Here is a 15569-nt window from a genome sequence, read left to right on the forward strand (position 1 = left end):
TCAAAAGGAGAAAGATCCTTTAAGAATAAATTATCTGTGTTGCTGTTGAGTTTATTTTTTAACAAATGATTAAATAGCTTTGCTTTTTTAAGGCATTATGGTAGGTGCTAAGGCATAAACAGCTATTTAACTTAGTCTCTGAAAAATTCAACTTTTAAATATACAATATTCAGTTGGATTCTACCTCTCAAATTCTGTCTTTATGGATGTAATCCCATACTTATCTTTCTATTTAAGCTGTATGTGTAAACTTGGTTCAATATAATGGCAAATTTTGTCATAAAAGCCTCACCAGTCTATTACTATCTCTGTATAACATTTTCACAGAAATAGCCATATTGCTAAGCTACTAAAGCCTCTGTATCAAAAGTCTGTAACAGTGGTTTTCAACCATTTTTAAAGCAATGAACATTTCTTTTAGTCAAAAAACATTATCTGGTTTCAAGGATGAAGCTAAGAACTGTTTCTTTCCTCTAATCTAACAGACTCTTCCCATAGAGCACACTGCTTAATCAGACCTACTCCTGCCTCTCATCACTCCTAGACACTGTAAGCAGAAAAAGGATAGTATTCAGCCTGGTAACAGTAGGGTTTTTAAATATGGCCTCCAGTGAAGGGTAGGACACACTAATGCATCAATGGAACAGTAGAAGAGGTAGGAGTGGGGGCAAAGTGTAGGCTCAGTTTTCTATCCCCAAGAATGCTGTCTCAAGGGTTAGTAATATATGTCATGAATTAGTTCCAGTGTGAACCAGCAAGAAAGTCAAAATTTTGTTTCTTAAAATTTAAAGTTCCTAAATACAAACTATAACACTTTGAGACTAGTCTTGTGATTACTAGACTAGTGATCACCATTACATCATTTGGATGATATAAGTCTAATAGAGAGAACTTTTCTTTCAAATGTCTACTTATACACCATCAAACCTATCACATATGCCTCATAGAATGCAAGCTAAGGCAGCATTTATCTTTTTACTTTTAAAAGAGGCCTCCACCCCCACTGGTCAGCTGTGGACCACACTCAATATTCTGCAACATCCCTTCCATTAAGCTCTTGTAATTCTGATGAGCAGAGTTTGAAAATTACCAGCCTGGACGTTAATACTTTTAACAGACCCCAAATGGAAAAAAAATCATTTGTACTAAACCCTGGTATCTTCAAAGGCAAAGTTAAAAATATGTATGTTATTTTATTTTGTTTTTGTTTTTTTATTAGCTACCTTAATGATTTGGACAGAATAACAGCTCCTGGGTATGTCCCAAATGAGCAAGATGTTCTACACTCTCGAGTAAAAACAACTGGAATTATTGAAACTCAATTCTCCTTTAAAGACCTTCATTTCAGGTATAAGCAAATGTCTTTCCTAACTGTCAACAGAAAATCTGTCATGTTCAATATTTCCACACAGAGAAAAGTTCTAACTCATTTTCAGCTGCTGTGAGTCCTTGGGATTGCTCACTAGGCCTAGTTTACTTTCAGTACCACTGACCTTTACTGCCCTCTTGTAGCCTCACATGGCGACCCTCATCCTGAGCCCCATCCTTCCTTCCAAGAGCAGGTGGGAGCTAGATTTTGTTTTTGTCATACTTGAAACTGATATCCTGATTTAGAAAGGAAACATATTTAAATAGCATTTAAGCAACAGGTGCCAGAGGTCCTATATCTTTTGCCTTCCAACCTTCCCATTTGCTTGAAATATTCTTATTAATTTGTTTCCTTAATTTAAAAATGCAAATAATTGAGAAGAGAATTATTTGAATATGATGCTATTTACTGCAATAGCAAGACCTAACTTTTAAGTAGGGCTATTAAAATGTGTCTATTATTTTTGTTGCCTTTGCATTATGAAGACCTTCATAGAAAATCTATTTCAAAATTACCCCTTTACATACCAAGAAATACCTATAGAAATCCATATTGTTGTGTTAGAAAGTGTCCCTTGACACTTAAGCACCCCCTCTTATCAATTATGGATAAGATAGAATATTAAACATTAAAACCATGTTATGCATGTATCCATTAATAATGAAAAAAGTCACTAAAGTATAATTAATAAAGTCATTCATGTATGCAATACAATATTTTTTAAAAATAGAAAAACTAGAAAAAAGCTGACAAATTATTTGTATCAATTTGTGAAGAAAAATTTATTGTAGTGGGATAAATGTTTTTAGGTTTTTTAAGTATTAAAATTGGTATGACACAATATATTATTAGAATAGTTATTACATAGATGGCCAGGATTTTTACAAGTTAATGTGGAAGAACACTCTTCAAAATTTATACCTAAAGTTCAGGCCCACAAAGAGTTTTTTTTGAAGGATCAAACAATATAGAAGGACTGCAAAGACTGGCATCAATACCCCCTGTTGGCAGTGTAAGCAAAGTTTGTCTTCAGTGCTGTCATCCCTGTGGTGCATTTCCTCTTTGGCGACTACTTTCCCTAGTCTCCTGATCTTTGATCCAGTTTCTGGGGTTTTCCTTTGGAAGCTCAAGTCCAATTGCTCCTATCTCCTCCGCCTCCCCTAAGCCAATCAAAGTATTTTTGGCACACTTGCCTTTTCTTTCTTACTCTCCTTTCTCCCCTCCAAATTTCTCACTGAAACACATACCAAAAGATAGGTGTAGGCCTCGAGCCTAGTCCTTCCAAGATCCCAATCAATGTTCTCTATTAATTAGCAGAAGTTGTCAAGGAACGAAGGTACTTTTTCTTTACTTATCTAATGAGTTTGTTGTAAAGTCCTGGCAGAAAGTTATAACTTGATGTTAGAATATCTCACATAAGGTAATAGAATTTTCCAGATCATAGACTGTCTTGATGATGTCAGTTTTAAAAATTAACATCACATGTTGAACACTTACAAGCTCACAACTCTGGTCATTCTCTACATCACCAATCAATTTAGTATCTTCTCAGATATAGGCACCATCATAAATTATCTTTTTTTATACAGCTATTCCTTGAACATTCAAGCCATAGAGCTGTTGTACTTGCTCTTCTCCTTGTCTTATAAACGTTCTGAACTTGGATCTCTGCAAGCACTGGCTTCTATTTATCTTAAGTCTTCAAGCTAGCTCAACAGGGAGCCTTGACCATCCTTCAATCATTCTTGCATATCCCTGTCACTAGTACATGTAGCAGTGCGCTGGTAAAAGTGTAAGAACAAGCTTGCAGGGGCAAGAGGAGAGGAAAGGCTGATTAATGGCCCTTGATGATTTTCTTGGTGTAAATACCCTGACAATGGCCAATTTCAGCCTACCAACATGGTGTCACTAATGTAGAGTTGGGAAAAAATACAAAGTAACAGCTCTAAGTAGCTGCGCCCATATGAGCCGATGTCATTACATCATTGATATATGGCACTATTTTCTTGTCTTTTTAAAAATTTATCACTATATAAAATTGCCTTTTTTCTCTTTCAGTTTTTCAGTTTGCTCTTTTTGTTTCTGTTTCTGCCTCATATGCTCTGAGCTCCAGGAGGCCAGGAGCCATGTCTGTTTACAGCTCTGTCTTCTGTGATGATCAGTGTGGCTAGCACAGATTAGGCATATAGTCAATTCTTGCTGGATGAATAAATGTACTATTTCACTCTGTGTACACTGTCTTTATGCTCTCACTGTAACATAATGAAGTAGGCATTGCTATCCTTACAAAGATTAAAAAATTAAGAAATGGAAGCTAAAACTAGGTGAAAGACTTCTCCAAGATCAAACATAGAAGTGCTAGAGGTGTGATTAGAATGCACAACTTTATAACTTCAAAGACCACACTTCTTACATTGCATAGCACTAATGGGCTATGAGTGATATGCAGTCTAAATTGGGGTGGAAACCATTCCCTTTTTAAAAAGTAGGTATTTCTTCTAATGTTGTTGGTCATTCATAATCCCTTTCAGAGAGAAGAGAGAAGGAGAAATAAAATTAAATGAGAGTTTGTTGGGGATATATCTTTGAGTTGACAGGCATCTGTTGAACTTCACAAGTCTGTGATTCTAAAACCAGTGTACAGGATGATTGCCAATGAACACACAAAGCCTCAGAAATCGTGTTTATTTTCTGGAATATCTATTTCACTCAGTATTAAATATAAATATATTCAAAAATTTATAAAACTGATATTCTTAGTAGACTACATTAGCATACTTTTTAAAAAACAGTATTTTAAAGATATATTTTACGCACAATAAGCCTCTTCAGATTAGACCCGTAGACCTCCATTGGTACATGATTTTATTTTATTTTTTTATCCCTTTGTAGTTCTGTCATTAATTTTGTACATGTTGTCTTGTCATATAGGAATGTGTTCTCCTAGTCTACTTTCATATACTTCTAGTTCTTATGGAGGAATGAGAAAGGTTTTACTAATTCTTTATTAAGTATCAATGCAAAAATGCAATATGTTTGTGAATCGGATTATGAAGCACAGTTAGCACTTATTTTGACATAACATTTTCTACACTATGCAATTGCTACCTCTTTGCCACCCACTAAAACCAGTTTCCAGCTCTTTTCTTTCCTTAATAGGTTTTGCCTTCTGACTCAAGAGGGTAAGTTATTAAAGACATCTTCTATAAGGAAGAGAACACAGAAAATTTCTCTACAAAATATTTTAAACAATAAAATTTTTAAATATTTAAATTATATTATAAAATATTTAAAAATACAATTATATCTTACGGAATTCTTTAAAATCATTTAAATATGGTATTAACGATTATGGGAGTTTAGAGACCCTGACTCCCTATGGTTGTGAGTCCTTTTGATTCTGTTTTTTTAATTACAGGCAATTAAGGAATTTAGAATGACTCCTGTGCACATACTTTATGTCTGCAAGTATCTACCCTAATTTTTAGAACTGGGCACAAGAGAAAGACTTGATTAGGCCTTTTGCTCTGACTGTGAAGTGATAACACAGATCCACTCATTGTCCCTGTGATGTATGTAGCCATTTTAAGAAGTTATCTCAATTGTGAAATAACCACAATTAATAAATTGAATAAATCTCATTCAACAGAATAGTTGAAAATAAATTTCAACTCAGATTAGATCTTATTTTTCTTCGGTCAAATATATAGATGTTAATAATTATAATTTTTCCAAGAAAATCACAAGGTTATAGGATAGCAAAAACATATACCAAATGAGTTAGCTGCAGTAGCATTATTGGTTTTTAGCTATCTTATATTATATAATGATTCTGCAAGCACTGTAAAGAGCAGGTTAATAACAATCTATTCTGATATGAAGTATGAATAATCTTGTGAGGTAAATATTTAGCCAATTGTTATAAAAACCCATAAAACTCAAAAGCTTCCTGATTATTTAAAATGGACTATAAATTCAACTGATTACTCAACTGTTTAATTTAAAGCCATAAAACTCTGATGACTTGACCTACATTAATACTATGGGCAATTTAACAAATTATTGATGTTCAGCTATTACTCAAAATCCTGGCTGGTCAATTTTTGGATGCATCATACATTTCAGACATTTAAAAACAAAACAATAAAATAAAGATTAAATAAAATACAAAAAAAAAAAGAACCCTACCTTAAGTACCTTACCTAATAAGGAAATATGTATTACCCAAACAAAAACAAAAACCTTTACTCAAAAGGAGAACTTCAAGTTCCCTTCAACATTATTATGGCACTCTGGTTACCTTAACAAGTTTATGGAATTAAGGGTATTAAAGCTGTATCACATGTCCATTCACCTCATTTATTTTCCATATAGATTTGCCTAAACCAAATGTTCATCAGCAAGTATATGAGTTTCTGTCTGGTTTCTATTTTTTTTTCACAGAATGGTCATGATGGAATATACACACACCCATATATAAAATTACTTCTTCAGTGAAATATATAATAATTAAATGCTCTACTCTGGGAATCCTCTAGTTGTTACAATAGGATATTACACTTTATACCTTTAAACATAAGCCTCAAATTAAAATTTAAAGGAAACACTAAGGGGAAAATTGATGTATGAGAAACAAATTACTACAATAGCAGAAAAGCATAATATAACTTTTCTTAAAGTTAACATAATATTCAGAAGGACCAATATAGAGGCAAAATTCCAGCTTTTGGTCTGATTTGCTAGTGAGCATTTCAACTCAGTAATGTTTTCATTACTAGGGACTCTGTAAAAAAAAATTTAAAAATTAAAAAAAAAAATCGGCATAAAAGAAATAAGATTATTCTGTCTGAGGTAACATATTTGGTTATCATGCAAGAAACCTGAGCAGTTATCCAGAGTCACCTTAAGAATATTCTCAGATTTGCAAGATTTGATTATATTTGATTAATAATATAAATGTGATTAAATGAAGGAAGTATTCATCAGAATGGATGGAAATAGCTTCACTGTCCATTAAAGCAGAGAAAAAGAGGCTCAAAACAAATGGTAACAAGACTAACCCAAGCCCTGTTTTGTGGAGAAAATTTAATCACGATGTCTCGTGAATTAGCTCCTCTGACATCATTATTTTTACTGTGGAATTTGAACGTTGGGCTCTCAGTACAAACATCTCACTCAGCCAGTGACCTTTGTCCTAATGCCATTATTAGTTAGCTTTCCATTATAGGACACCCACCATGGAGGCAAACCCTGAGGAGAGGATTGCAGCCAAAAAGAAAAGAATTATGGAGGTTCTCACATGTTAAAATCTAGTGGGTGGGAATGCAAAGAGCGGTTTTAGTTTGAAAAAGCCACCGTAAGTTTAAACCCAGTGATCCTAATGATGTATACTCCATCCTCGATTCACCAAGTTAATCTGCAAGTTAATGCATCTTTGTCCAATCACATTATCACATTTCTTTGCCAACAAATGATCCATCATATATTTATATTTGATTAAATAGAGAATATGTGCAACACTTAGAATCCAGACTGTCTATACTATCTCCATTAGAAAAGTAGGAAAAAACACCTACCTGCAAGGGGGAGAGTTTGCCCAGTAACTTGTTGACAATAGGTAGAAGTACTGCCTGGTCTGGGAAAGAAGGATAGACTCTCCAGGAAAGATCATTGCAATTTACTTGATGAGGGTTTGAGAATTAACTACAGACAGTGTGTCCTATTCAGGGACTTCTGGTCTAAGTAAGTAGATTTAAACTTAATGAGATTCACAACAAAGCTTAACAACTTTCCCAGCATAAGTACCATTCCCACAGAACGTGCCATGGTGCCTGTTACATAGCAGCACCAAACAAATATTAGTTGAATTAAGAAGGCTTGGGCTAATTGCTTAAAAGGCTCATATGAAAAATATAGCTAATAATTGTACCTGTTTTGTAAGTTTACGGTAAAGTTTAAATGAGTTAATTGTTGTAGAATGCTTATGCTTGGCAAAGAGTAAGTTCAATACAAGTTGCGTTGTATTAAAACATTACAATTGGTAAGGCAGAGATTTACGGAGGAAATAAGTTATAATCTGAATTATTTTTATTTATCCCACATCTTATGGTTAATTTTAATATATGTAATTTCAATAAAACAATAGATAAAACTTTATTTCTCAAAGTTTGAAAAAAGACTAAGATTACTTTTAAGGACTAACAAAACATTTGACTAAAAGTTTAAAGGTCTGAATGCATATTTATTATCCTTGCTTAAATAAGAATGTTGACTGATTTAAAAAAATAAATTTGTTGGTTAATATTTCACATTTCACATTTCAGAACCTTAAAATAAAAACCCCATTCTCTTCCTCTATTTATATTGCAAGCCTGAAACTACAGAGGCTTTGGTAATTGGCAGCACATATAATGGCCTTTATTAACACAATTTAAATTTCTAAACCATGTGACTATTAAACTCTTAAATATTAATGAGCATCTTCTCTTTCAATCTACTATTGAATGGAGTGATTTTACATTGGTGCATATCTATCTATAAACCTGCCTATCTATCCACATACAGGGTGGGGTAAAAGTAGGTTTATGGTTGTTCGTATGAAAGATAACACAATAATTATTAAATAATACAAGAATGAACCCTGTGTTTTGTAAACCTATTTTTTCCCCACCTTGTATATACACACTATATACATATATTTGAGGAGTTTTAGTTCTATATGTCTGTTCTCTACTTGGTTCACTTGTGAAGAAGGGTGAAGTAGTAGAGACATGCAATGTACAGTACTTTCAATTGTCTTCAGTAAGTCCACTGATTGACACTTATTATTCCAAGTATAGCTATTACCTTTGGAAACTCTGTGGAGCTTGGATGCTTCTTGTTAATATCTTGTTGTTAAACTATTACAAAAGTCCCATAATTTATTTCTTTGCCTCAAATCTATCTTCCAGCTTCAGATCACAGTGATCAAAACATAATAACAGAAACAGCAACAAAAAAAGTTAATTTCCTATGCAAAACTCTCTCAGAGTCCCCTATTGGCTGCAATATAAAGTATCATTTTCTCACATAGTATAAAAGACCCAGTAAATGTATTTCGAGCCTAATGCCTTGGGCTTATTTTTGTCTGCTTGGACCATTTGCTCTGCTGTTTCCTCTGTTGCCTCTACCCAGAACTTCCTTCCCCAGGCATCCATTTGACTCAATCCCTCAAATCTAATTTTCTTAAGTTTTTACATAAGTATCATATTCTGCATTTCTAATCATTCCATTTCAAATTACAACCCACCTCTAATATGTCCTATTGTATATGGATACCCTAAGTCTATACACAAACACACACCTTCCCCCACTAGCAACACCACCAACACCAGATAAGAGGATAAGAGGTTCTTGAGATTGAATCTTTCTCTCCTGCCTGGTAGAAGCAATAAATACGTGTTGAATAAATGATTAATTATCAGGTCATGTATCTCAATGGTTTTATCTTAATTTTTTTAAAGATTTAATTTATTTATTTTTAGAGGGGAAAGGAGGGAGAAAGAGAGGGTGAGAAACATCAATGTATGGTTGCCTTTCATGTGCCCCCTCCTGGGGACCTGGCCCGCAACCCAGGCATGTGCCCTGACAGAAATGAACCAGCGACCCCCTGCCTCATACTCTGGCACTCAATTCACTGAGCCACACCAGCCAGGGCAATTTTTACCTTAATCTTTGTGTTCCCAAAATATAAATTACTTGTTTATCCCAAACACATCGTGCTCTCTCATTCCTTGACTTGCATGTGCACTTTACATAAAAATATCACGTCCATCCCATTCACATGGAATACTCATTTATTAGCCAATATTTATTGCATGTGTATTATATAACAGTCATAGTGCCTGGCACTGAGGATGTAGCCGTCACTAATATAGACAAGGTCCTTGCCCTCCTGAGGCCACAATCTAGTAGGAACATAATAGATATTTAACATGTAAAAAAATAAATAACCAACCCAATAAATGACTGACTGTAACAATTACTATAAATGAAATAAAGAGACTGATGTAATATTAAATGAGGGATAGAGAGAGCCTTCTTGTGGAGGAGATATTGACATTGAGATCTATTGAGAAAGGAGAAGTGTTGTGTAAGGAAAAAGGAAATCATGTTAATATAAAAAATAGGTAGATTGTAAAAATCCTGAAATAGAAAAAAGTTAGGTTTTTATTTCAGGAACTGAAACAATAGCCTTATGATTGAACTGTTTTAAAAAAAAGGAAAGTGTTATGAACTAAGCTTGGCTAGGTAAATAAGAACTTAAACAGTTGAAACCTTAGTGGCCATCAAGCCATTTTGTATTTAATTCTAAGGGGGAAAGAAACCATTGAATAGCAGAATTCTTGCAGTAGCCCTGGTCAAAAGTGTGAGTGGCATATACAAGAGAAAAGGAGTTGGAAAGAAGTGGTTGAATTAGATGTTCCATATAGACGTTAAGGGAAAGAGAGGCATTAAAAATTTAGTTCCTAGTTTTTGTATTGAATTGCTAGGTCTGCAATGGTTCCTTTTATCAAAATACAAATTTTCAAACACCTCCTATGAGTAAGTTTCATGACCTCTCAGGCTGACTTAAACCTTCCTCTAGGTTTACATTCTATTTTGTATATTAAGATATTTATTAAATATGCTATAATAATATGTTTGTTTTTTGCTCTACAAAACAGAGAGCTCTTTGAAGATAGCGATATTATCTTCCATCTTTGCGTCCATAGGTTTAGCACAGTGTCTACTAGGGGTGTCCAGCCTGTAACCCACGAGCCGCATGCAGCCCAGGATGACTGTGAATGTGGCCCAATACAAAATTGTATATTTATTTAAAACATTATGAGATTTTTTTGTTTTTGTTAGTGTTTGTGTATTTAATGTGTGGCTCAAGACAACTCTTCCTCTTCCAGTGTGGTGCAGAGACGCCAAAAGATTGGACACCCTTGGTAGTGTATGGATTTATTTCTGAGCTCTCTCTTCTGTTCCATTGTGTCTATGTGTTTGTTTTTATGCCAATACCATACTGTTTTAATTAATATAGATTTATAGTATAGTTTGAAGTCAAGGAGCATGATACCTCCAACTTTATTCTTCTTCATCTAGATTACTTTGGCTCTTTGGGTCTTTTGTGGTTCCATACAAATTTTAAGATTGTTTGTTCTATTTCTTTGAAAAATACTGTTGGATTTTGATAGGGATTGCACTGAATCAATAGCATGGCCATTTTTATAATATTAATTCTTCCAGTCCCTGATCAAAACCATAATCATTTGAATGAATAAATAAATGAATGTGGGAATAGCTAAGAAAATAGGCAAGAATCATAGTACCTGGACTATGATAGCTTTCAATCTTCTTGTGGATTATGTTAATATAGGAGTATATATAGACTGCCATCAAAATCTCCTAATGTTAATTACTTTCTTACTAAAACTCTAAATTACTTCAAATTTCTCACATGTTCAAAGTCAGTATGTAATTATTTTACTATAGTTTGCATGAATTAAAAATGTAAACAATGAAATTTATTTTTCAGTCTTTGAGTTGCAAATTGGCCAAATCAAGCTAATAATCAATAAAAATCAAAGGAATACATTTTAAAGATATAGAAGTATGCATTTAGAACTCCAAACATTAATTTTAATGTGGATTATGGAGGATATTTGTAAGATTTGTTATTCTATTATTTTTATTTTTCTAAAGAATGTTCGATGTAGGTGGACAGAGATCTGAGAGAAAGAAATGGATTCACTGCTTTGAAGGAGTTACATGCATTATATTTTGTGCAGCACTCAGTGCCTATGACATGGTCCTTGTGGAAGATGAAGAAGTGGTAAGTCTAAGAGGAAAATAAGGCCAGGGTGAAAAACAAACATTTGGTTCCAATATTACTACATTTTCGAAGTAAGGCCTTCCAAAGATGTTATTTCTAGATCGTTGTTTATAATACCCAGCATTAAAATTTTGCAAATAATAATTCTACACATTCTTATCTTTTAAACCAAACAGAACAGAATGCATGAAAGTCTTCACTTGTTCAACAGTATCTGTAATCATAAGTACTTTGCAACCACCTCTATTGTCCTGTTTCTCAATAAAAAAGATCTCTTTCAAGAAAAAGTGACCAGAGTGCATCTTAGTATCTGCTTTCCAGAGTACACTGGTAAGATTCTTTTCATTTAATTACAGAGTAGTAAATTCTTGTATGTATATATATTCCTGTTTGGATCTTCACATGTAATATTTAAGAGATTGAGATGTGTGATAATTTTTTAATCATGTGTATGATCCTAACTGGAAAGAATCTTATAAAAAGGAAACCTCTCTACGTTGTCTGCATTAAAGCAAAGCCATAATGAATAAGTGGGAGGCAGTTTAGACAGATGGGGGTTGCTACTCCATGTAGTGTGTCAAACAACTTAGCAAACTATTATCTTAAATGTTATAGTAGGAGTGTAAATTTTATTTCAAACTGGAATTTTTTAAAGGTTTTTTTAAAAATATATTTATTCTTAGATAGGAAGGGAGGGAGAAAAAGAGGGAGGGGAAAGAAACATTGATGTGTGAGAGAAACATTGACCATTTACCTCTCGCATGTGTCCCGACTGGAGACCAGACTCACAATTCAGGCATATGCCTTCCTGGGAATCAAACTGGTGACTTTTCACTTTGCAGGTAGACACACAACCAACTGAGCCACTCCAGTCAAGGCTCAAATTGGGATTTTTAATAGTTTCCTAATGAAATCTCATAATGTTGCTTTAGATCTCAGGGGTTTCTCAAAGTCTGAATTAAGTTTCCTGACAAATAGAACAAATGAATTTAAAAATAGTGGCACCTTCTCTTTTTCCAATTTTCCAAGATCCTGGAGTTTTAGCGCTGAGCTTGTTAATCAACGATTATAAATGTCATGTTCTGTTGAGGATTATTTTCCCTTTGGAGACTTTTTTTGTAGTTATATGCTCTGTTGTCAATGAAATTGGTAAGATAGAAATATTTGTAATTTAAACACAAATACAAGTCTGATTTCACCACCTGATACATGGGTAGCCCAGGTACTAGATGGAGCCATGCTAGGAGTATGGCATTCTGTCATAATAGCTAGATGGCTAGCCTATAATCAGTGCCAATGTCTTTCTTCTGTATTTATAAATATTAACTATATGTTCACATATATTTAATAACCATGTGTGATTTAATAATCACACATGGTTATTAAATATCATGATTCTATATTGAATGTATAAATTAAATATAGACTCATAATAACACTTTTTTTTAACTACTAGAATTTACTTCTTAGGGCAGTTTTTAGTTTAGAACAGAAGATAAAGTTTCCATATACTCCTTCTTTCTGGTGAGCTCCCACACTTTCACCTATTAACATCTTGCATTACTGAAGTACATTTGTTATAACTGATGAACAGATGACACATTATTAACTAAAGTCAATAGTTTGCATTAGTGTTAATTCTTTGTATGGTACAGGTCTGTGGGCTTTGCCAAAATGCGTGTCGTGTAACCACCATTACAGAGTTACAGAGAATACCTCCACTGTCCTACAAACCCATTCGTGCTGCTCCCCTCCCCACCAGCCCCTGGGGACCACTGTTCTTTCCACTGTTTCTATAGGCTTGCCCTTTCCAGAAGGTCATGTGTCTGTAATTAAACAGGATGTGGCATGTTCTAACTTCTTTCACTTTTCAATTTTAAATGCAATGTCCACTTACATTTCCTCCATATCTTTTCATAGGTTGATAGCATGTTTGTTTTTATTCCAGAGTAGTATTTTGTTTAATAAACAAACCACTTTCTTTATCCTTTCACCTACTAAAGGACATTTTGGTTGCTTCCAGTTTGGGACAATTTTGGATAAAGATACTATAAACATCCACATGCGGGTTTTTGTATCAACGAAAGTTTTTGTGTAGATGCCTAGTGGTACAGTTTCTGGACTGTATGGTAATACTATGTTTAATTTTGTAAGAAATTGCTAAACTGCCTTTCAAAGTAACCATACCATTTTGCAATCTCACCAGCAACAAATGAGAGTTTCTATGGCTTCACATCTTTGCCAGCATTTGGTGTTGTCAGCGTTTTGGCCTTTAGCTGTTACGTTGTTTTAAAGATCATCCCTCAAGGAATTTTTTTCCTGATAACCATAAAGTGTGGAACAAATATTACCTCCTTGGAAAACTTGTATGCTACTGCCTTATCCTGTGTGAGGTCTCCACTAAGCATATTCTGTTATAACATGATCAGTGGGCCCTTTTTAGATGTTCTGTATTGCTTGGCCTTTCTATTTATTTCTGCCTTTTCCCAATTGATCCATTTTGTGTCCTGCTACTAGTATAAACTTTCTCAAGCACAGCTTTCATTGGCTCTTTATTTAACTCTACTAAAATATCAATCAAGAATAGTTCTCTATAATCTTCTATTTCTCATTTTAGCTACTTTGTTTATTTAGGAACATAGTCCATAATTTGTCCTATACCATCTATTCTACTTGATTTACAGCAATCCCTCTACAAAAATCTTTCATTTTCATCCAGGAAGAGTCTCCAAAATGCTTTTACTTCTCAACCCTGCCTTAAAGTCTAGTGGAACAGTCCATTCTCACTCTTACTTTTATTTTTCACTCATAAAAGTTTTCTGTGCTCTTCTAGCTATTCCTCAAATTTCAGCTCAAATTCTACCTTACTATGTAGTTCACTCTATAATTTCTATTCTTACATCATTTAGTTCACATTAAAACACACATACAGGTACAGCCTTTGACATACATTTAGACTTTATCACTCACTCACTTGGTTGTGTAAATATATTAGTACTTCTAATATATTGTGAGCTTTTTGATGTAAAGGTTAAATTTTAGCCACTGGAAACCCTCAGTGGGTAAGTATAGTTCCAAGCACAAAGTAGGTGTTGCATAAATCCCAAATAATTGGCCATTGCTAATATTGATTATTTAAATACAGAGTACATCAAATAGAAGCACACAAAGTAACATCCTAAAACTTACTGATATTTATAATTTTATCTTAATGCAATTAATGTTTACTTATTTTCTTTTAACAAGGGCCAAATACATTTGAAGATGCAGGAAACTACATCAAGAACCAGTTTCTAGACCTGAATTTAAGAAAAGAAGATAAGGAAATTTATTCCCACATGACCTGTGCTACAGATACCCAAAATGTCAAGTTTGTGTTTGATGCAGTGACAGATATAATAATCAAAGAGAATCTGAAAGACTGTGGACTTTTCTAATCAATCTTTTTTTCTTCCATTCTTGCTCATGAATGTTTTTCAAGATATACTAGGAAAGGTGCTGTGTGATGTGCTTAGTTTTAATAGATAATCTAGAAATATAAGTAGTGTCATAAAGCAAAAAGTTTTCACACCAAGTTTTAATGTATTATAACCTGTATCTGGATCAGTTTCAGTTTCTCTAGGACATTGAGGAGAGAGGCATCTTATATCTTCAGATCTGAAAACTCATACATTTTTTAGTTTATATCAGTACATACGACTGACATTGAATTTGCTTGAAAATTAATTTCTGTATTGTGGCTTATTTTTAATCACTAAACAATAAAAAATGCAAGGCAATCCATATTACTTACATTGGCCAAATTTTGACAGGCATTTATTTTAGTTGATAATGTAACTATGCCTGTACTATAGAAAATATTCAAAGATGTTACATGTGGTTTTTTATTAGTCCATTATTCCTTTTTTTTAAAACATGAACTTTTTTTTAAGATTTTATTTATTTATTTTTAGGAGGAGTGGAGGGAAGGGAGGAAAAAAGGGAAAGAAACATCAATGTATTGTTGCCTCTCACATGCCCCCTACTGGGACCTGGCCCGCAGCCCAGGCATCCCTGACTGGGAATCAAATCCTTTGGTTTGCAGGATGGCACTGTTGGTCTATTATTCCTATTCAGCCAAAGTATTCACTTCTACATAGGAAATTACATATGCAAAAGAAATGCATGCAATTTTATATTACTTTTTCCCTTAGAAAATGTTATTAATGCTGAATTTACCTCTAGACATGTGAATTTCAATATCTATCTCTTTGCACCAAGCTGATTGAAAACAGGAGACAATATATGGTCAAGTACACAGTGTAAAGCTCTTCAGGCTGAACAAGGACTCTGAATGGGGCA

The 15569-nt window shown here is 33.8% G+C and overlaps 1 protein-coding gene across 1 annotated transcript in view; it reads left to right on the plus strand.

Moving 5' to 3' along the window:
• Positions 1 to 14716, plus strand: part of GNAT3 (G protein subunit alpha transducin 3) — a 49273-nt gene extending 34557 nt beyond the window's left edge. Inside the window, exons 5-8 of the mRNA XM_054563941.1 lie at positions 1220 to 1348; positions 11099 to 11228; positions 11405 to 11558; positions 14475 to 14716. Coding sequence (XP_054419916.1) covers positions 1220 to 1348; positions 11099 to 11228; positions 11405 to 11558; positions 14475 to 14665 — 604 coding nt within the window. The 3' untranslated portion in view covers positions 14666 to 14716. The remainder of the gene's footprint in view (positions 1 to 1219; positions 1349 to 11098; positions 11229 to 11404; positions 11559 to 14474) is intronic.
• The last annotated feature ends 853 nt before the right edge of the window (positions 14717 to 15569 follow it).

The sequence above is a fragment of the Pteronotus mesoamericanus genome, unplaced genomic scaffold (genome assembly GCF_021234165.1).
Source record: "Pteronotus mesoamericanus isolate MK-2021 breed Mesoamerican mustached bat unplaced genomic scaffold, CSHL_Meso_final scaffold_85, whole genome shotgun sequence".
Classification (NCBI taxonomy): domain Eukaryota; kingdom Metazoa; phylum Chordata; class Mammalia; order Chiroptera; family Mormoopidae; genus Pteronotus; species Pteronotus mesoamericanus.